General features: G+C 40.7%; 1 protein-coding gene across 1 annotated transcript in view; it reads left to right on the forward strand.

Moving 5' to 3' along the window:
- Positions 1 to 24067, forward strand: part of apoba (apolipoprotein Ba) — a 65159-nt gene that overhangs the window by 28247 nt on the left and 12845 nt on the right. Inside the window, exons 21-25 of the mRNA XM_072562266.1 lie at positions 2644 to 2854; positions 3975 to 4153; positions 9542 to 9741; positions 14722 to 14831; positions 22808 to 23196. Coding sequence (XP_072418367.1) covers positions 2644 to 2854; positions 3975 to 4153; positions 9542 to 9741; positions 14722 to 14831; positions 22808 to 23196 — 1089 coding nt within the window. The remainder of the gene's footprint in view (positions 1 to 2643; positions 2855 to 3974; positions 4154 to 9541; positions 9742 to 14721; positions 14832 to 22807; positions 23197 to 24067) is intronic.

Here is a 24067-nt window from a genome sequence, read left to right on the forward strand (position 1 = left end):
TCCAAAGTGATCATTCTCAGTTCCAGACCACTACAGTCAGCAATGTAAAGACAATATTCCGAACCTAAAAACAACTTGATATCGCTTTCCATTGCTTTGGAGAAGAGTGGAAAAAATACTCAGCTGACTTATAAATCCATACAGCATGGAAACAGACTCTTCGATCCAACTTACCCATGCTGACCACACATCCCAATCCTACCTAGACCCATTTGTCAGGATTCAGCCCATATCCCTCTAATCCCTTCCTATTCATATACCTATTCAAATGCCTTTTAAATATTGTGTTTGTACCAGCCTCCACCACTTCTTCTGGTAGCTTGTTCCATACACACATCAACCTCCACATAAAAAACATTAGTCCTCAGGTCTTCTTTAAACCTTTCTTCTCTCACTTTCAACCTATGCCCTCTAGTTTTGGACTCCCCCACCCTAGGAAAAAGACCTTGGCTATTTACCCTATCCATGCTTCTCATGATTTTATAAACCTCAATAAGATCACCCCTCAGCCTCCCCTGCTCCAAGGAAGAAAAGTCCCAGCCTATGCAGCCTCACCTTGCAGCTCAAATCCTTCAGTCTCAGCATCATCCTTGTAATTTTTTTCTGCACCCTTCCAAGTTCAACAAAATCCTTTCCATGGAAAAGTGACCAGAATTGTATGCACTATTCCAAAAGTGTCCTCACCAATGTCCTGTACAGCCACAACATGACATGGCCAACTCTGATACTCAGTGTTATGACCAATGAAGGCAAACATACCAAATGCACAATGCACCTGCGCCCCTCAATCTCTTTGTTTGGTAAAACTCCCAGAGCCCTACCATCAAATGTATAATTCCTGCCCTCGTTTGCCTTACCAAAATTAAGGTTAGATAAATCACATTTATCTAACTTAAATTCCATCTGTCACTCATCAGCCCCTTGGCCCATCTGATCAAGGTCGCTTTGTTACTCTGCGATAATCTTCTTCACTGTCCACTACACCACCGATCTTGCTGTCATAGAGTCATAGAGATGTACAGCACAGAAACAGACCCTTCGGTCCAACCCGTCCATGCCGACCAGATATCCCAACCCAATCTAGTTCCATCTGCCAGCACCTGGCCCATATCCCTCCAGACCCTTCCTATTCATATACCCATCCAGATGCCTTTAAATGCTGTAATTGTACCAGACTCCACCACTTCCTCAGGCAGCTCATTCCATGCACGTACCACCTTCTGCATGAAAACATTGCCCCTCAGGTCACTTTTATATCTTTCCCCTCTCACCCTAAACCTATGCTCTCTAGTTCTGGGCTCCCCTACCCCAGGGAAAAGACTTTGTCTATTTACTCTATCCATGGCCATCATGATTTTATAAACCTCTATAAAGTCACCCCTCAGCCTCCAATACTTCAGGGAAAACAGCCCTAGCCTATTCAACCTCTCCCAATAGCTCAAATTTTCCAATCCTGGTAACATCCTTGTAAATCTTTCCTGAACTCTTTCAAGCTTCACAACATCCTTCTGATAAGAAGGAGACCAGATTTGCATGCAATATTCCAAAAGTGGCCTAACCAATGTCCTGTACCGCTGCAAGATGACCTCCCAACTCCTGTACTCAATACTCTGACCAATAAAGGAAAGCATACCAAGCACCTTCTTCACTATCCTATCGACCTGCGACTCCACTTTCAAGGAGCTATGTGCCTGCACTCCAAGGTCCCTTTGTTCAGCAACACTTCCTAAGACCTAACCATTAAGTGTATAAGTCCTGCTAAGATTTGCTTTCCCAAAATGCAGCACCTCGCATTTATCTGAATTAAACTCCATCTGCCAATTCTCAGCCCATTGGCCCATCTGACCAAGATCCCATCGTAATCTGAGGTAACCTTCTTCACTGTCCACTACACCTCCAATTTTGGTGTCATCTGCAACTTACTAACTATACCTCTTATGCTCACACCCAAATCATTTATATAAATTATGAAAAATAGTGGACCCAGCACCGATCCTTGTGGCTCTCCACTTGTTACAGGCCTCCAGTCTGAAAAACAACCCTCCACCACTACCCTATCTTTGATCTTTGAGCCTGTTCTGTATCCAAACGGCTAGTTTTCCCTGTATTTAATGAGGTCTAACCTTGCTAATAAGTCTCCCATGAGGAACCTTATTGAACACCTTACTGAAGTCCATATAGATCACATCTACCACTCTGCCCTCATCAATCCTCTTTGTCATCTGCTAATTTACTAACCAAACCTCCTATTTCATGGATAAATTATTTATATAAATAACAAAAAGGTGTGGGCCAGCAGCAATCCTTGTGACACACTACTCCAATGAAAAATAACTTACATCGCCTTATCACAGACGGAATACATTGTATTGGAGAATTTTATGAAGGCATCCCTTTAGCACAAAACCTTTCCCAGTTGTAGCCAGTGGAAGTAGTTTATCAACGCTTCCTATACATTAAATTGAAAGTGAAAGGATGCCTGAATATCAGGTAAAATAACCCTTTGTTATAAGTGCCTTACCTGAATGTCTTCCAAGTATTTTACATTATTTAGTACATTTTCAAACATGTATATTGCCTATTGTAGTATCCTAAAGAGGTAAATATGTTGTGTGATTATTTAAATCAATTTTGATCCAACAGGCACTGAAAATATGGAGGTTTCAGCAGAAATTAAGTACAACGCCAATAAGCAAGTACTTACAGGAGATGTTCAGATTCCAAAATTTGACCTGGAAGTAGGTGTGAAACTAGGAGCTGAAGACAAATCTGCATCGACAAGAAATGCATACATTGTTAAATTTGATGTCACAAACAAAAAAGTGCCTGAAGTGACCCTGGTTGGCCGTGCAAGGTGCGTGTCAAGTGTTGCATTTGCTCAGTAACTTACAGATAACAGAAATATATTAGAAATGATTGAAGAACAAGTAGTCAAACTGTAGAAGCATCCGAGGAGTCAAATAATAATCTTAGAGTTGTAAAAACACTCAACTTTGCGCAATGTGTGAAGACTGAAAACATTGAAAGTGATGTTTTTCTTAATCAAAGAAGTTGGGAGAAATTTGTTGGAGGTATTTGATTCAGATTTTTCTTTCAGCTCTATATTATTAAGGAAAGAAATGCTTGAGTTACATTACAGCCTTATCAACATCTGAAAGGAAAAAGAAAGATTAACTGTTTTCGATACAGAACCTTTACTTGTATTTAAGTGCTGCCCAGAGGACTGAAGGCCTTCTCTAATTTTCAACTACAAAGTCTTATGTTAAATGATTTTGTGCTGTCTCAGCCAAGCTCTGATTGGATTTAGGCCCATAGCACAAAATTGGCTACATTTTAATGGACATTGGCACTAGGTTTGCAGTTTCGCTTATACAAATCCACAAGCAAAAAAGTATCCAGAAAAATTCAGTGAGCAATAAAAGTGCACTCCTGAGAGTGAGTCCCATATATCCTTGCAGCCAAGGAGAAGAATCTTCACGTTTTGTTCAGACCCTGCCTCACCAGCCTGCAGAGCGTGCTTGATCTTCAAAGTTCAGTACAAGACCTAAGAAAAGTTTAATTCTGCAATATTGCCATTTCATGCTTTGATGAGCATTTAAAAATACTTTCAAAGAGATAAACAAAGTAGAATTGACAATGCATGTCCAACTCAAGCAGCCTCTAAGTCAGAATGCTTCAAGTTTGAGTCTCAATCCAGGACCTGTTTGCCAGAAAAGGTGTCAGTGCAGGGCATGCAGCGTGTACCACAATCAGAACTCCAACCTGGGTAAATGGAAAGGGTTAGCATGGGAAAGGCATCGTTCAGTAAAACTATCCACCCAATCCAGAAAATAACATTTAATACGAACAATGTGAATATTGGTGATCAACCAGCATTGTGGTAAACTGTTGGGAGAAGCTGAAAGACAGAGAACAATGCAGGTATAATGGCAATGAATATTTCAATTCTTACCTGTGCTCTTTTCCTTTTAAAGTTACGATAATGAACGGAAAGATCTTTCACTGGAGTATCTCTTCAACATTCCCAACTTCGACATAAATGCAAATATTGGAACTCAGATTCGACTTCCATCTGATGAGTGGTTCACTGCATTGAATGTAGAAGCTTCAATACCACATTTAAAGGCTTCTCATGAAACTAACTTTAAATATGGTATGTTAATAATAATATCTAGCTTGCATCTCTTGTTTTGTGAAAGAAACTGTTATATTTTCTGAAGGTTTACCAGGTACTGACATTATTGTGTCTCATACTCTCTCTTCATGTCTGAATGTTCTTAGCTTCCCACAATATGTCATTACGTCACTATGAATCTACAAGTTAACATTGCCAATCACACCATATTTTGTCTTGAAAGTTTGGCAGCTATAATGAGCTATGAACAAAATTTCTAATATTAATTAACTGAAATAGTAGAATCCATATATTAGTAAATGTACATTTTAATAGTGTAAGACCGTAAGAATTAGGAGCAGAAATTAGACTATTCAGCCCATTTGAGTCTGCTCCGTTATTCAATCATGGCTGATAAGTTTCTCAACCCCATTCTCCCGCTTTCTCCCTGTAACCTGTGATCCCCTTGGTACTCAAGAATCTATCTATCTCAGTCTTAAATATACTCAATGACCTGACCGCTACAGCCTTCTGTTGCTATGAATTCCATAGATTCACCACTCTCTGGCTGAAGAAGTTTCTCCTTATCTCTGTTCTAAAAGGTCTTCCCTTTACTCTAAGGCTGTGCCCTGGGGTCCTAGTCTCTCCTACCAATGGAAACATCTTCCCAACATCTACTCTGTCTAGGCTATTCAATATCCTATAAGTTTCAATTAGATCTTCCCTCATCTTTCTCAACTCCATTGAGTATAGACTCAGAGTCCTCAAATGTTAAGCTGTTCAATCCTTGGATCATTCTCATGAATCTCCTCTGAACACACTCTATGGCCAGTACATCCTTCCTCAGATATGGGGCCCAAAAGTGCACACAATACTCCAAATGTGGTCTGACCAGAGTCTTACAGAGCCCTCAGGAGTACAACCCTGCTTTTATACTCAAGTCCTCTTGAAATAAATGCCATCATTGCAGTTGCCTTCCCAACTACTGACTCAATATGCAAGAATTGAAAGAATCCCGGACTGGAACTCTCAAGTCTCTTTGCACTTCAGACTTCTGAATTTTCTCCCCATTTAGAAAATAATGCATGCCTTTTCCCTTCCTACCAAGGTGCTTGACCTGGCACTTTCCTATATTGTACTCTATCTGCCACCGCACTTTCCTATATTGTACTCTATCTGCCACTTCTTTACCCGCTGTCCTAACCTGTCCAAATCTTTCTGCAGCCAAGCTGCCTCCTCAATGCACCCTGTCCCTCTACCTATCTTTGTATATGCTGCAAACCTAGCCAGAATGCCCTCAACTTGTTTATCTAGATCGTTAATGTATAAAGTGAAAAGTTGTGGTCCCAACACTGACTCTTACAGAACACCACTTGTCACTGGCTACCATCCAGAAAAGGAACCTTTTTATCCCTACTCTCTGTTTTCTGCCAGTCACCATGCCTCTGACACCATGGGCCCTTATCTTACTCAGTAGCCTCCTATGTGGCACCTTGTCAAAGGCCTTCTTGAAGTCTAGGTAGATAACATCCATTGGTTCTCCTTGGTCTATCCAGCTCATTATTTCCTCAAAAAATTCTAGTGGATTTGTCAGGCTTGACCTCCCCTTGATGAAACTCTGTCCTATTTTACCATACATTTCCAAGTATTCAGAAATCTCATCTTTCATGATGGATTCCAGGATCTTACCCACAACTGAGGTTAGGCTAATGGGTGTGTAATTTTTGATTTTTCGCTTTACTCCCTTTTTAATCAGAGGTGTCATGTTAGCAATTTTCCAAGCATCTGGGATCCTCCCTGACTCTAGTGATTACTGAAAGATTATCACTAACACCTCCATTATCTCTTCAACTATATCCCTTAGAACTCTATATGGTCCAGGTGATTTATCCACCTTCAGACAATTCAGTTTTTCTAGCATCTTCTCCTTGGTGATGGCCACCATACTCATCTCTATCCTCTCACTCCCTTGATTTTTTTGGGATATTACTTGTATCTTCCACCATGAAGACTGACATGAAGTAATCATTCAGTTCCTCAGCCACTTCCTTGTTCCGCACTACCATTTCTCCAGTGGAATTTTCCAATGACCTAATATCCACTTTTGCCTCTTTTGCCCTTTCTATAAGAAACTCTTATAGTCTTCCTTTATACTACTGGCTAGCTTACTCTTATATTTTATCTTCTCCCTCCTTTTTTGTTGTCCTCTGTAGGTCTTTGTAAGCTTCCCAATCCTCTGGTTTCCCACTGTTATTTGTGACTTTATATGCTTTCTGTTTTACTTCTGTTCCTGACTTCCCTCGTCAGCCAAGGTTGCTTCATCCTCCCTGTACCATGCTTTTTTTTCCTCAGGATGAATCTGAATTCATCTGAATTACTCCCAGAAACTCCTGCTATTGCTGTTCCACAGTCTTTCCTGCTTGGCTCCTCTCCCAGTCAATTCTACCCAACTTCTCCCTCATGCCTCTGTAGTTGCTTTCATTCAGTTGAAATACTGTTAACACTGATTCTGTCTTATTTTCCTTAAATTGCAGAGTAAATTTGATGATGTTATGATCACTGCTTCCCAAGGGTTCCTTCACCTTAAGCTCCCTTATCAAGTCTGCCTCATTGCACAACACTAAATCCAGTATTGCCTGTTCCCTCGTGGGCTCCACCACAGGCTGCTCTAAAATGCAATCTTGTAAACATTCCACAAATTCCTTTTCTTGAGAACCACTACCAGTCTGATTTTCCCAGTCTACCTGCATGTCGAAATCCCCCATGATCACTGTAACTTTGCATTTCCTACATAACTTTTCTATCCCCTGGTGTATTTTGCACCCTAGATCCTGACTACTGTTGGAAGCCTGCACATAACTCCAACTATAATTTATTTTTACCTTTGCAATTTCTCAATCCTACCCACACAGATCCTACACTGTCTGACCCTAATTCATTTCTTATTCTTGATTTAATTTCATTCCTTACTAATAAGGTAACCCCACCCCCTCTGCCCACCTGCCTATATTTTCAATAGGATGTATATCCTTGAATATTCATCACCCAATCCTGATCCCCTTGCAGCCACAACTCTGTGATGTCCACCATGTCATACTTGCCAATTTCAATTTGCGCCACATGGTAATTTACCTTACTCCTTATACTGCGTGCATTCAGATATAACACCTTCAGAACTGTAATAACTGGCCCTCTTCTCATTGTCACTTGTTTGTCCAGTGTCCTAGAAGTTTGATTGCTAACCCTTTTCCAGATATAGTCCTATATTTGTCCTGTGCTGGAAGTTTTAATACCCTGTCCTGAGTTCTGCACTCTTACCTCCTCTTTCAGTTCGGGATTTCTAATTTTCCCTTTCACTGAACCCTTACCCCCAACCCCATTTTGTTTAATGCCCTTGCTACAGTATTTAGGATTATATAATATACAGTCAAGAGATAAATAAGGTGGTTGCTTAGATGTGGAATATTTTGGATAACGTAATCCTCACCTACAGTGGAAAGGTCACTCTGTGTTGCTGCAAACCAGAGTAATGAAACATTGATGAAAGAACTGCTGATGCTGAAAATCAGAAACAAAAACAGCAAAAGAAAGTGCTGGGAAAACTCAGCAGGTCTGGCAGCATCTGTGCAGAGAAAGCAGAGTTAACATTTTGGGTGCGGTGACCCATCTTCAGAACATTCGAAACATTAATTCTGATTTCTCACCACAGATCCTGCCAGACCTGCTGAGCATTTCCAGTAATTTGCTTTTGAGTTTGTTAAAGAAGCATTGAGTTGTGCTCACAGTTCTCTTCATCATCTCACCATTTCACTATGTACAGTTGTGAAGTGGAGGCTGGCACATCCTACTGGAAGCGAAAGAAAGAAATGTCCAATTATAGGCCTGCACTTTTTAATTGTATCACTTCATTTGTTCTATGGAAGCTCCTTGTCGCAGTCTGTGGTGCTGGAAAAGCGCAGCCAATCAGGCAGCATCCATAGAGCAGGAGAACCAACATTTCAAGCTCAAAACGTCGATTCTCCTGCTCCTCGGATGCTGCCTGACCGGCTGTGCTTTTCCAGCACCACACTCTTCGACTCTGATCTTCAGCATCTGCAGGTTTTTTTTTTCTCACTTTCTCCTGTGGATGTTCACTGCCTTGCATTCTATGCTGGGAGAGAGAGAAAGGCAAAACAACACATGAAAGAAAGATTTTTAAAATGCCAATTGGTTCAGTTTGTGCCTGAGAGAAGCAAATGAAAATCAGAGGACGTTGGTGGGGAGTAGCTAGAATCACCTAGGTCAATTCAATAAAACCTTGAAGCAGTTTTCAGATTGACCTGTAAATGGACAAGCAACCTAGCTACCTGAAAAAAAAAGCAAGTTTTTTTTCAATATACAACTGGAGGCTGCTATGTCAGTTGTAGGATCCAACATACATATGTAAGTAAAAATAGGCGGAGTTTGTGCTGCACTCAGACTTGCCTACTTGGAAGGACCACTACAAGGCAATGATAGATGATCCATGAAATATATAGTTTTGTTTGGGTGAACACCGGATGAAGACTATTCCTCGTGGACTATAAAAACAGCCCCATGCCCCTGCCGTACAGCACTTAGTTTCTTTTTAATTCAAAAGTATACTTTATTCATAGAAGGAAATCTTTATATACATACACAGTTCATGAAGCTGTTCAGATCTACACTATCTTTAATTACAGAGCAGAAGATATTCATTAGGGTTTGGCTTTCTCTAAATTTAAAAGTAAACTGTAGGCATTTAGCTGAGGCATTGGAGAAGGTCAGATTACTGAATGCTTTAGCAGAAGGACCTCATACAGTGGCCTTTCCTGTCCCCTCCACACTTTCACGTCTGCTCTGAGAAAGAGTCATCTTTGACTTGCTCACTCTCAATGGATTCTGTCTGACCCACTGTGATCTCCAGCATTGTCTGTTTTCAGTTCAGATTTCAGCATCTGCAGTAATTTGCTTCTATACCGTGTCCCTCCAGGCTGCTATAAGATTTCATTCAAAGTCACATACACACCCTAACCTAACATGTTGGCAACCCCTATCTATGAGCAGGTAATTACCCACTCTCTTGGAGTTGGATAGCTGAAGAAAGATTCTTGTTTAGTGCATACAACTGACATGCTTAAGAGGTTCAGGCTTGAAAATGGCTCAGGGTACATTCCAACACAATGGATAGGATAACTTACTGACTGTGTACCTTATTTAGAGGCTATTTCAAATTCACTCCACATGGCTGACCAACAAGTTGTAGTACATAGACACTGATTTAGAGAACAGTGATATTGAGATGGTCATTAGATGAAATCCAACTTTAAGCTCAATTCAACAGTTCAAAACGTTTAAAATAAAAACAACTTTTGAGTTTAGATTTGGAGACTGCCATTTTAATTTGATTCCACTCTCTTACACTTTCAGGTGTCAAGAACATTCAAGTTGCATGGAGCTCAGATGTAAGTTCTGATCTGAAACCAATTAATGAGAAAATCACAAACATCAAAACACTTGACATGTCTGAATACAGGCATACTATAAATGGTTATCGTGACAGCTTCCTAGAATCGAAAGTTCCTCAAACTGATATGACAGTGAGGCACATTGTTTTAAAGTTATTTAAGGTGAGACGTTATGTTTTAATATTGTAATATTGTAATATTGTATTCAGTAACACTCAACATTGAGACATTTTTGAAAAATGAGTTTCAAATACTGCACTCTATAAGAAATAAATTGTTGTAAATCTGACATTGAAACAGGAACTGCTAGAAAGTATTCATTAGAACTTGTAAAATGAAAAGAAATGTTGAAGTTACATTATATAACATGTCTTTTCCCTGACTTGCTTTATATTTACATAATTATCCATTTTTATTTTTATTTCAAATAGGATGTATTTGATCAATTATTGTTAGACTAGGTTTCAGGCTGGTATCTATGCAGAATGAATACACAGTTAACAGTCTGAAGGTAGAATTTACACTTCGTTTAGTGACAAAGGAGCTCTTTACATCTGTACTTAGATGCACAGGTCTATACCCAGATCAACTATTTTGTGATATCGTGAGAATACAGGTGTGAGTCACTACTTTCCGAAAACATTCAGCAATATATTTTGTGAAGGGCATTTTTAAAATATGTCTCTGGTTGAAAATATTTTATAACCAGTGAGTATTTGGAGTGAAGAGGTACTATCTTAAGCCCTGAGATGTCTTCCCCTATTCATCATATGATGCACAAATCAGAAGTTTGAATACTGTCCACTTGCTCAGATGAGTGCAATTTCCATAACATTCAATAAACTCAACATATTTCAGGACAAGATAGATTACCCCATTCTTCAACTTATAGATTCACTTCTTCCACCAGTAACACACAGTACGTACTGCAGCAACTCATCAATGCTATCTTAATAGCATTGAGATACTTTCGAATTGTATGGCCTGTACTACCAAAAAGACAGAAAACATGTGGGAACACCATCTGCTGCAAGTTCCCCTCCAACTCATATACCACCTGACTTGGAAGTTGTAACGTTTGGAACCATGTGGATCGCATTGACTACAAGATCCTTGATTGAGGTTGTTATGCTGGGCCAATCAGGAAGCTCTGGGTGACATATATAAACAGGAGATCCGGGGAAAAAATAAGCACTACCGCAGTTAGGCGGTAGTGTGGGGGTTAAATTTAAAAAAAAAAGAAAAAAACAGAAAAAAAAAGGAGTATCAGTACGTTAGAGCCCGGGTGTCCTTGGAGAAGGAGCATGCGGTGTCCACCGACACCCTGGAGTTGTGACTGGCCACTTGTGTGTTTCCTTCCCTTAAAAGAAAGAAAAAAAGAAAAAAAGAGAGAAAAGAAAAAAAAAAAAAACAGGAGATTCCCCCCGGGTGTCCTTGGAGAAGGAGCACGCGGGTGTCCACTGACACCCTGGAGTTGTAAAAAAAAAAGACAAGAAAAAGAAAAAAAAAGTAAATGAGAGCCAAGATCAGAGAGGAGGAGAACTTTTGAAAAAGTGGCCACAAAATGGGTCTGCGCTTTGGAAACTTGACCAAATTGCAGCATAATGTCACCGATACTATCTCTCCCTTTGAACAGAAGCCATTTACAAATTATTTCTCCAAAGACATTCTCAGTACATGGAGGCGATTCAAGGGTCAGGTGTTATGGATTGTAGAGAAAAAAAAAATAAAAAAAAAAAATAAACAGGAGATCCGGGGAAAAAATAAGCACGCAGTTAGGCGGTAGTGTGGGGGTTAAATTTAAAAAAAAAAGAAAAAAAAAGAAAAAAAAAGGAGTATCAGTACGTTAGAGCCCGGGTGTCCTTGGAGAAGGAGCATGCGGTGTCCACCGACACCCTGGAGTTGTGACTGGCCACTTGTGTGTTTCCTTCCCTCCTGGAGAGATTGGACCATTTTGTGATTGTGACTCTAAAAAAAAAAGAAAGAAAAAAAAATAATAAATAAATAAACAGGAGATCCGGGGTAAAATAAGCACTACCGCAGTTAGGTGGTAGTATGGGGGTTAAATTTTTTTAAAAATTAAAAAAGAGAAAGGAAAAAAAACAGGAGTGATTGATCACACAGCATTAAAAAAAGAAAAAATAAATAAACAGGAGATTAAAAAAAGAAAAAATACAGTGTCAGCGGTTCAGAAAAAGAAAAAAAAATAAACAGGAGATTGGGGAAAATATAAGCACTACCACAGTTAGGCAGTAGTGTGGGGGGTAATAGAAAAAAGAAAAAGAAAAAAAGGATAAAAAGAAAAAACAAAATAAACAGGAGATTAAACAAAGAAAAAAACAGTGTCAGAGGTTCAGAAAAAGAAAAAAAAGACAGGAGATTGGGGAAAATATAAGCACAGAGTGTGGGGGTAAAGTTAAAACAACCAGGCGATTTACAGTCTCCTCAGTTCAGGGCATTGATTCAGGTCAATGCCCTGAACTGGTGCCATAGTCAGTGTATTCCTGCTGGTACTGAGGAGGAGAGTTTCTTTGCCTTCACCCCCCCCCCCCCCCCCCCCCCCCCACCACCCTTTGTTTATGGAAGATATTTGTTTTTTTTTGGAAAAAAGAAAAAATATATAAACAGGAGATTCCAAATCTTCTCACTTCAGTGACTGACTGAGCTGGCTAGTCACAGCCAGTGTACTGTGTACATGTAAATGAAGGGTGACTCGGTGACGGGATACCAGCCTCAATGCTGTTGTTTTAGCTATTGTCATTCCCCATTGTCTCAGTCAAACTCCTGACATCTAACAGCACAATGACTCAACAATGTCATGCACAAACATTTCAAGTTCTGTTTGCATGCTGGTAGCACCTAGTTCTGCTTCACCACCATTCTCCTTCCCCACCTACTACACCATATTTGAAATGGAGCAGGAATTTAATTCAGTTGGGTGTTGGGACATCCAAAGCCATTGCTTTCAATCTCCTCAACAAATTCTGCTCCATAGCCACTTGCAACCTTAGTATTTTAACAATGAGCTGTTTTCACTGAAACTGCCTATTTCCAACTCTCATCCTTCCCTTTGTTACCTCCAAACCTTGAGGATTCCACAGCCCTTGGGCCTGACCTTTGACTTCTCAACTTCCGTAAAGCTGATCTCATCCAAAGTTCTGCTGCTTCATTCCAATCTGTCACCAACTTTTGTTTTTCCATCAACTCTTATTCTCTGTCTAGCATTACACCCTGGTCGAGCAAAGTTTCAACCAAATTTTCTCTGTAACTTGCCCACCTTACAACTATCCAGGCTCTCTGCACTTCTCCCATACAACATCCAAGCATCAGGAAAATCGACATTTTGGGCAAAAGCCCTTCATCCGGAAAAACGTCAATTTTCCTGCTCCTTGGGCGCTGCCTGACCTGCTATGCTTTTCCAGCACCACTCTAATCTAGAATCTGACCTCCAGCATCTGCAGTTCTCACTTTCACCTACTTCTCCCAAGCAGCCATCTTGCACTTCTCCTGATTTTCATTCCTCCACTCTCAGTGTTATGCCTGGCAACTGCAAAAACCCAGCAGGTTGAATAGATAGTCAGACATCTGATCTTTCAGATGGTCTTACTATGATTGCTTTACTGAACTGCAAGGTTAACTTGATACCTTTAGAGCTGAGAGCAATGTAGACACAGGTGAGAAGAGAAATTCTGGCTTTGTTTGATTGACACTTTTATGAAGTTATAGTGAGATTTCCTTTCTTTGAGGTGGTTTGTTTGTTTACTTGGTATGATTAGGAGATATGAGGACAATCAAAAATGTTTTTACTACTTAATACTATGAATGATTGTGTTCAATCAACACGCTCATGACATTGAATAAGGGAGCACATTTTTTAAAAGATAATCTCGAAGTATTTTCTGCATTTTTGTTATTACAGTACTACAGTCAATTCTTCTATAATATGATGGCTACATTCTTGTGAAACCCTGTGTTACAGAAAAATTGCACTTTAGAAAGTGCTTAAAGTGTTAGCACTAAAATCACACACAGCCAACATGTTTTAAATGTTTGCGCTTTGGAAACAACATCCCCAATTTGTCAATCATGTTACAGCAAATTTGTGTTGACAAAATGCCCATTATAACAGAACGATCTATATATGTCTAATCTGACAAATACTAGAAGAGGGATGTGGAAGATGCATGGAGTCATTGAAGAGGTCAGAAATAGAGGTGGCATGGAGGGTGCATGGGGATATTGGGGCCATGATAGCTAATGATACAAGTACGGTACTAACAAACACAGATTTAAGGTTTTACACTGAAATAACTGCACAGAGACTGGCATCCCGTCACCAAATCACTCTTTATTTACATGTGCAAAGTATACTGGCTATGGCCAGCCACCTCAGAGTCAGACCCTGAAACAGGAGATTTTGAATCTGCTGTTTTTTTTTTATTTTTATTTCTCTTTTTTACAGAAATGGTCCAATCTCTCCAGCAGGGAAGGAAACACTCAAGTGGCCAGTCACAACTCCAGGGTGTCAGTGGACACCCGCGTGCTCCTTCTCCAAGGACACCCGGGCCAGAATCTGCTGTTTATAATGGTCAGCTAGGGCTTCCTGATTGGCACAAGTTAACAACCCCAATCAAGGATCTCACAGTCAACAAGATCCACCTGGTTCCAATCACTACATAAAAGCTTTGGAATACATAAGGAATAGCATAGTAATTGATAATGACCTGAGAGTTGTGGCTTCTAGGCTGGTATAAAAAGCAATGATCATTAGTCTCAAAAGGGTGGGTTTTTGTGAAAAATAAACTTGCAAAATGTGACTGACTAATTTCGCCAGAGAAACATTGACTTGATGGCTGCGCGAATAGTTTGTATATCTCAGTGGGACAGGCAAGAGAAAGTCAGACCTTTTAGCTTTCTTGTGGCACAGTGGTAGTGTCCCTACCCTGGACTGAGAGGCCTGTGTTCGAGTCTCACCTGCTGCAGAGGTGTGCAATAATATTGCTGAATGGGTTGGTTAGGAAAAATAGGTTAAAATTTAAAAACATGTCTAAAAATTTATAATTTTTCTCCCTTTGTCTTTTTCGCCACAAAGGGAATACTTCTGCAAGGCATACTCAAAAATTCTGACACTTTTTTTTGCAGGCTATCAATAATTTATTACAAAAGTCTGACAAGCTGCAGGTTCTACAGAAAATAGATTTCAAAGAAATAGAAACATACCTTACTCTTCCAGAAAATCTATATTTGAAGAGGTAAGATATTTTGTTTTCTTTTTTCAAGGGGTAAGGTGTTGCTTTTAAACTTCTCAAAGTAATTTATCTCAATAGTGGATAAAGTTGCTTTCTCTAGCACATTGACTGACATGAATCCTAAAGATGTTCATTTTTCAGGCAATGTTGCATGTCTGTACCTGAGGCAGAATACGCTCTAATCTAGAATAAAAGTAACTCTGCTTTTCGGATAAACTGAATTTACAAAATAATTGCAGTAATAAATGAGCTTAACTCATTGCTAATTGTGCGTTCAGGAGCAAGAATGATCTAAGTATGGGGGCAGCACAGTGGCTCAGTGGTTAGCACTGCTGCCTCACAACACCAGGGTCCCAGGTTCAGTTCCAGCCTTGGGTGACTATCTGTGTGGCGTTTGCACATTCTCCCCGTGTCTGCGTGGGTTTCATCTGGGTGCTCCGGTTTCCTCCCACAGTCCAAAGATGTCCAGGTCAGGTGAATTGGCCAAGCTAAATTGCCCATAGGTTAGATGCGTTAGTCAGAGGGAAATGGGTCTAGATGGGTTATTCTTCGGAGGATCGATGTGGACTTATTGGGCCGAAGGGCCTGTTTCCACACTGTAAGGAATCTAACCTGCAATTATACAGAATACCAGCAGGAAATAGTGAAGTGCAAAACACAAGATTCAAAAATGCATATCTCACTCTGCCAATCAGAGTGCTGTTTATTGATTCACAAAGCTCTACTTCATACAAAGTTAAAAATCACACAACAACAGGTTGTAGTCCAACAGGTTTATTTGGAAGTGCTAACCTGTAGGACTATAACCTGGTGTTGTGTGATTTTTCACTTTATCCACCCCAGTCCAACACCGGAACCTCCAAAACATCACTGATTCATACAGTCATAGAGATATACAGCACGGACCAACTCATCCATGTCGACCAGATATCCTAACCTAATCTAGTCCCATTTGCCAGCATTGGTCCATATCCTTCTGACCCCTCCTATTCATATATCCATCCAGATGCCTTTTAAATGCTGTAATTGTACTAGACTCCACCACTTCCTCTGGCAGCTCTTTCCAAATACGTACCACTCTGTGTGAAAAAGTTGCCCATTAGGTCCCTTTTAAATCTTTCCCCTCCCACCCTAAACCTATGCCCTCTAGTTCTGGACTCCACCCACCCAGGGAAAAGACCTTGTCTATTTATCCTATCCATGCCCCTCATGATCTTATAAACCTCTATAGGGTCACCCCTCAGCCTCCAATGCTCCAGGGAAAACAGCCCCAGCCGATTCAGCCTCTCCCTATAGCTCAAACCCTCCAACCCTGATAATATCCTTGTGAATCATTTCTAAACCCTTTCAAGTTTCACAACATCTTTCTAATGGGAAAGAGACCAGAATTGCACGCAATATTCCAAAAGTGGCCTTAGCAATGGCCTGTACAGCCGCAACATGACCTCCCAACTCCTGTACTCAGTACTCTGACCAATAAAAGAAAGCATACCAAACACCACCTTTACTAACCTATCTACCTGCGACTCTACTTTCAAAGAACAATGAGCTTGCACTCCAAGATCTCTTTGTTCAGTAACATTCCCCAGGACCTTATCATTAAGTGTATAAGTCCTGCTCAGATTTGCCTTTCCAAAGCATAACACCTTGCATTTATCTAATTTAAACTCCATCTGCTACTCTGCAGCCCATTGGCCCATCTGATCAAGATCCTAATGTACTCTGAGGTAACCTTCTTCACTATCCACTACTCCTCCAGTTTTGGTGTAATCTACAAACTTACTAACTACGCCTCCTATGTTCACATCCAAATCATTTATGTAAATGACAAAAAGTAGTGGACCCAGCACCGATCCTTGTGGCATTCCACTGGTCACAGGCCTCCAGTCTGAAAAACAACCCTCCACCACTACCCTCAGTCTCTTACCTTCAAGCCAGTCTGTATCCAAATGGCTAGTTTTCCCTGCGTTCCATCATTAGCTGTTTTACACTTGGAATACGTGAACATCAGTGACCATTCTGTTATAATGTTAGAGTCTCAACACTAAATAAACATAGAATGATCAGGAAACCCACTGAAATAACCTTTTTTTAGCTGGGCTGACATAGGGAAGGCACAGTGGCTCAGTGGTTAGGACTGCCTCAGGCAACTGTATGGAGTTTGCACGTTCTCCCTGTGTCTACCTGAGTTTCCTCCAAGTGCTCTGGTTTCCTCTCACAGTCCAAAAATGTGCAGGTTAGGTGGACTGACCATGGGAAAAGTAGGATTACAGGGATAGAGTGGGGGGAGGGAAGGGTGGGTCTGGGATGAATGTTCTTTCAAGGTTCAGTGTGGACTTCATGGGCCAAATAGCCTGCGTGTACACTGGAGGGATACTTTGTCTGGAATTAGAGGAGAGCCAGCATAGTTGTTATGATAATAACTCAAAGGCCCTGGCAAATTTTCTAAAGATATGAGTTCAAATCCCATAATGGTAACCTGTGGAATAAATTCTGGAATTGCTTTCACTGGAAGTGTTATCATTAGCAACCCACTTGGTTCTCTGCTTTCCTTTGGTGAAAGAAGTTGGCTGACTTTATCTTATAACAATAACATTAATATTATTAAACCCAGGTCTTACAAAATTAAAGTTGCTACTCCAGCTTTCTAATTTGAATACCAATTCAAAACTACTTCAAGTTGGTACCTTTTTTATCCCTAAACCGTTTTCTTTAAAGTCAGATGCTTGACTTCAGCAATGTAATGAGCCATTTCTCATTATGGTGTGGAATCAATGGGGAATCCATGTAGTCAGGGGAATGACTCAGTCTGATATTGCATGCTGGGAGACTGCTGGTTTTCAGAATTCACATTTTGGTAACTCCATAGTAAGTCATGCTGTCCTCAATAGTGACATTGTAGCATCCAACTTGAAGGAAGAGCTGAGCAATCTCTGAAGTCAGTAATAATTATCAGTACCTATCTCGGATGGAAATATTAGAAAACAGATGGAAAACACATCTAATCGATTCAGAACTAATTTTAATTGTGACACAATACTATGACAGGAAACAGGGGGTGACAGAAGGGAGTAGTTTTTTTACAGGAAGTGAATGCATTCATGGCACTCTACATCTTATGGATAGATCATTACCCATCGCATGTGCCCTTGACCATGTTCTATCAAGTCATTGAAAACAATCCTTTCTGAGCCATGGTCAGCTTCACTGAAGAAGGGCTTATGCCCAAAACGTTGATTCTCCTGCTCCTTGGATGCTGCCTCACCTGCTGCGCTTTTCCAGCAACACATTTTCAGCTCTGATCTCCAGCATCTGCAGTCCTCACTTTCTCCTCAGCTTCAGCTTCACTTACACTCATTCATTGGATATAGAGCTCTGTGGCTAGTTCAGCATTTATTATTCACCTTTTAAGTTCCATGGAGAAGGTGGTAGTGAGCTGACATCTTAAATCCATACAGTCCATCAGGTGTATGGACACTGAGATGCTGCATGCCGTAGTGATGAAGAAGCCTTTATTGCTTAGTGCACTGAATATAGGAGTTGGGATGTCATCTTGCGGCTGTGCAGGACATTGGTTAGGCCAATTTGGACTACTACATTCAATTCTGGTCACCCTTCTATTAGAAGGATATTGTGAAACTGGATAGTGTTCAGAAAAGATTTAAGAGAGTACTACCAGGGTTGAAGGGTTTGAGCTATAGGGAGACGCTAAATAGGGTGGGGCTGTTTTCCCTGGAGCATTGGAGGCTGAGGGGTGACCTTACAGAAACTGAAAAAATCGTGAGGGCCATGGACAGGGTGAATAGCCAAGGTCTTTTTTCCCAGGGAAGGGAAGTCCAAAACTAGATGGCATAGGTTTAAGGGAAGAGGGGAAAGATTTAAAAGGGGCAACCTTTCCATGCAGAGGGTGGTGTGTATATGGAACAAGCTGCCAAAGGAAGCTGTGGACACTGATATAATTACAACATTTAAAAGTTATGTAGATAGGTGCATGGACAGGAAAGGTTTTGAGGGATATGGGTTAAGTGCTGGCAAATGGGACGAGATTAATTTGGGAGATCTGGTTGATATCTACAGGTTGGACTGAAGGGTCTAATTCCATGCTGGACAACCACATGAGTCTGTATAAATAAAGTGGTGCCAAGAATGGTTTAGAGGTTAAGAATTATGCAATAAGTAACTCACTTCCTAAATCCTCAAAACCATCTGCAAGACTGAAGTGTGATAGAGTATTCTTGATTTGCTTAGTTGAGTGCAACTTCAGCAACACTCAAAGAGCTTGACACCACTCATGCCGATTGGTTGACACCACATCCACTTTAACATCCACTCCTACACTACTGTTGCACAGGGCTGCAATACAAGGTCTACTGCATTAACTCACCCAAGCTCATTCAACTCCACCATTTAAACCTGCATCTGAAAAGGCAAAGGCAGCAGATGAATAGGAACACCATGACCTGTAAGTTTTCCTTCAAATCATAACCATCCTGACTTGGAACTATATTGCTGTTTTTTTCCTGATGCTGGGTCAAAATCCTGGAAACCCCTTCTTCACTACGTCATGCAGCATCTGAGGAGCATGAGAATCGACATTTCGGGCAAGAGCCTTTCAACGTCAATTCTCCTGCTCCTTGGATGCTGCATGACCTGCTGTGCTTTACCAGCACCACACACTCTCGACTCTGATCTCCAGCATCTGCATCATTTTGACTCTGATCTCCAGCATCATTTTCTCCCAGCCTTCTTCACTACCCAGTCTACCTGCAGCTCCACTTTCAAAGAACTATGAACCTGTATTAAAGGTCTCTTTGTTCAGCAACATGCCCCAGAACCTTACCTAAGTGTATAAGTCCTGCTGTCTTTGTTGGCTTATCTACATCAGTTCGTGATCAATGGTAATCCCATGGATATTAGTAGTGGGGACGAAGGACAAGAACAATATTGAATACCAAGAGGAAAGGTTGGATTCTCTCTTTTTCATATACACCACACAAGCACCAGGCAATGTCACTTGCCTGTTATCAGCCCAAGCCTGGATGTTGTTGAGGTGTTAGTGTATGCAGACAGGGACAGTTTCAGTACTTGAGGAGTCAAAATGTTACTAATTTTTTTTTTTGTTCTTTCTCATTCATGGGAAGTGGGCATTGCTAACTGGGCCAGCACTTATTGTCCACGACTGGTTGTTCTTGAGAATGAGATGTCTTCTGGAATCACTGCAATCATTTGGTACAGGTAGACGCATAATGGGGAGGGAGTTCCATCCATACCTGGAATCATCCTAATGCACCATTTCTGGTCTGCCTCCAGCACCAGTGTATCTTTCCTTAGAGAGGGGACCCAAAACTGTTCACAGTATTCCAGCCATGATCTGATTAGTGATGTTTTTTGATTTTAGCAGGATCCCCCTGTTTTATAATCCATTCCATTTACAACAATGGGCAACATCTGATTTCCCTTCCAGACTACTCACTGATTTTGGATGTTAGCTTATTGTGACTCAAGCATGAGGATCCCCAAATCAATCTGTAATCTTTTCCAATTTAAATAATATTCAGTTCCAGCCAGAGTGCATAACCTCCCATTTCCCACGTTATATTCACTCCACCTGATATCAAAAAAATGGCGGAAGGCACTGCAATGGTTACGGGGTCTGACAAGATTCTAGCAATAGGACTGAAGATGTGTTCTGGAACTTATTACAACCTGTGCTTTTCCAGCACCACTAATCCAGAATCTGGTTTCCAGCATCTGCAGTCATTGTTTTTACCACAACCCTAACCAATCCAGAGGGATACGTCAGACTGTTTCTTGACTTGTCTGTGGGGCAGCTCTTCCCATTTTGGCACAAATTGCCAACTATTGGTGTTTCTGCTGCCTAGATTGTTGCAGGGAGGTCTGTATGTTTCATTCAGTATCTTAGGCTTTGTCATAGTTTGATGCAACTGAGTGGCTTGCTAGACCATTTTAGAGTCGAGAGTGTGGTGCTAGAAAAGCACATCAAGTTAGGAAGCATCCGAGGAACAAGAGTATCGACATTTCGGACATAAGCCCTTCATCAGGACTCTGATCTCCAGTATTTGCAATCCTTATTTTCTCCTAGACCATGTTAGAGGGCAGTTACGATTCATTGCTATTGGTCTGGAGTCACGTCTAGACATTGTAGAACCAAATGGGGTTTATGACAAGCTGTAGCAACCAGATTTCCAGATTTATTAATTGCATTTATGACCAGATAAGATTTGAATCAATGTTACCAGGATTGGATTCTAAATTATTACGCTAGTGACATTACCCCCATTCTGTAACTGGAAATCATAGCTTTTCATTGAGACAGAATGTTGCTTTTTGTCACAGTTAATGTTTCATTAGAATTTCCCAAAAGAGGCATCAATATTTAGAATCATAAAATCCCCACAATGTCCACGTTGATCCTCTGAAGAACATCTTACCCTGCACATATTTTGACTGTAGGAGGAAACCAGAGCAACCCATGCAGACCCAGGGAAAACACAAATTTGAGACAGACAGTTGCCCGAGGTTGGAATCAAACCCAGTTCCCGAGCACAGTGAGGCAGCAGTGCTGACCACCAAGCCACCATGCTTTTAGAGTGAACTTCAGATTGAACTTCACAGAACTTCATGTACAAAATCAATCTTGTGTTGATGGAAATAACATAAAATGTACAAACAAATTCAACCTGGTGTGGGTTCCATTCTTAAAAATATTGGTTATCACTTTAGGATCAATAATTTATTATTCATCCATTCTCCCTGCTCCACCCACCCAGCCAACACATCCACTGTGGCAAATTGGAAAGGATCAAACACAGTGTTAAAAAGTTTAAAATCTGAATCATGTTTCACATCAGGTGTTCCTATTCACATGAAAACTGGTTTTCAGACATCCAAATGACCCACTATAGATGCACTTCATTAACATATGTAAATCAGGTTCACTCATGTAATAAGGAACATGTTTTAAGTGTTAGAGCTGGTACATCATATGAGCTTTGCTTCCAACAAGGCATTTTACTGAATATAACAATGTTTATGTCCTGTCCCAAAATAAGAGAAACAGGAATTGAATATTGTGATATTGAACAATCCAACAAATATTTGCTATAAGTAGACTTTATGTACTAACATTGCACTCATAAACATACTAAGTATCTGGACTAATCATAAAGTATTGGTTATAACAGAACAACATTAACAAAATGCTCCCAGTAGCACGTCATGCTTCCAGTGATTCCTGATGAGATAAAATTTGAGATCGAAATACCCTCAAGTCACATATTAAGATGCAGCAATGATAGAACAAATATATATTCAAAGTCAGTACATCAGTGTACCATCAAAGTATACTGATGCAGTAACTGTGAAACATAGGTGATGGCCCTAGTGTTTTAATGGCTGGACTATTAATCCAGCAACCCATAGAATATTCCAGGGATCCTGCCATGGCAGATGGTGGAATTTGAAATCTGGAATTAAGATTCTGATGATGACAATGGTAGTTCACCAATATTCTTAAGGGAAGGAAGCTACCATTCTTACTTGGTCTTGCCCCTATGTGACCCTGGTTGACCTAAACTACCTCTGGGTAATTTGAGATGGGCATGAATGCTGGCCTAAAATGATTAAATTAAAAAAAAACACATTACACAGGTTTTCAAAGGCTGTAAAATAGAGGCAGAGGGCTTGGCTCAAGATGCTGAGTGCCTTTTACAACATTGAGTACAGATCAGGGGGAGCAATGAGCCCATCAAGTAAACCTTCAGTCTCCACTTAGCCTGTTAACAATTTCTTTCTCTTCTGGATGAGCCATGATATTGGCACACGCTTGAGTAGCCAAATGCCTTACTCCTGTTCCTAATATGTATGTTTGTATGCTTTTGATACATGTTACGAAGATTGTGTCCTTCCCCTGCATCTTATTTCTTTGTTTGCTTGTTTGTTTATCTGTCTTTCTACAGTTATGGATCTATTGCAGGCACATTTAGCAATGAGAAGAAGACTATTGAAGTTCCAATTCCTTTTGGTGGAACAGAGAGAGAATATCCATTTTATTCCAAATTAATGGATTTAAAACTGATGCTTACGAAGATGTTGGGAGGTCAATTAAATGAAAATGACAATCCACCAACAACTTCCACTCCAACTATTACCATTCCTAAAACATACAATCTGCAAATTCCTTTAATTAAAAGGTTGCAATTTTCCACCAACATGAACAGCAATTACTACAATTGCTCCTCTAAGTTCACGGCTGAATACAATTCAAAGAAAGACAGAAGGAAATATTCTACTAAAGTAGATATTCAAGCAGTTTCAGCATTTGATTTTCTGTCCTATCATCTGACAGGTAAGAAATTTCTTCATAAATCCTTTTAAAATAATTGAATCATTGGGCTGTATCTTCATGAAAGCAATACAAATTAACAGTGAGAAACCTACGTCCTTTTTGATGCTATACATTAGTAGGATGTTCTGGCAGTCAACCAACTAATAGGTGTCCAGAAAGCTTTCCGCTGGTGTTAGCATCCCAAGCAAGGAAGTCTCCGTTGCCGAAAATTGCAGCCAAACACAGGCCACCGGCTCTAACACATGGCAGTGCCATTGAGGAGGCCCTAGCTGCTGTTGATGACAACAACTCAGCTTCTCAGGATGTAGGAGTGATCCCAGAACAGGAGAGTGTCATTGTTTGGGCGAACATGCTCTTGTAGCATGGAAATTGCAGAGAGATGGGGCCATTGGAATTAGTAGCAGAGGTCAGGGGCTGGTTCTCTGCATTCACCCTTTCTGACCCATGCTCAGTTTCTGCACAGATTAGTATCAATAGATTAGATTAGATTCCCTACAGTGTGGAAACAGGCCCTTCAGCCTAACCAATCCACACCGACCCTCCGAAGAGTAACCCACCCAGACCCATTTCCGTCTGACTAATGCACCTAACACTATGGGCAATTTAGCATGGCCAATTCACCTATCCTGTACATCTTTGAATTGTGGGAGGAAACCGGTGCATCCAGAGGAAACTCACATGACACGGGGAGAAAGTACAAACTCCACACGGACAGTCGACCAAAGCCGGAATCGAACCTGGTCACTGGCGCCGCGAGGCAGCAGTGCTAACCATCGAGCCTCCATGCTGCAGTTTTATTGGCCTATGTGCAGTATAGTGTAAAAGCCATCTCCTACCACCCCACCTCCCTGACTCCCCACCTCCCTGACTC

Source organism: Chiloscyllium punctatum, chromosome 3 (genome assembly GCF_047496795.1).
Source record: "Chiloscyllium punctatum isolate Juve2018m chromosome 3, sChiPun1.3, whole genome shotgun sequence".
Classification (NCBI taxonomy): domain Eukaryota; kingdom Metazoa; phylum Chordata; class Chondrichthyes; order Orectolobiformes; family Hemiscylliidae; genus Chiloscyllium; species Chiloscyllium punctatum.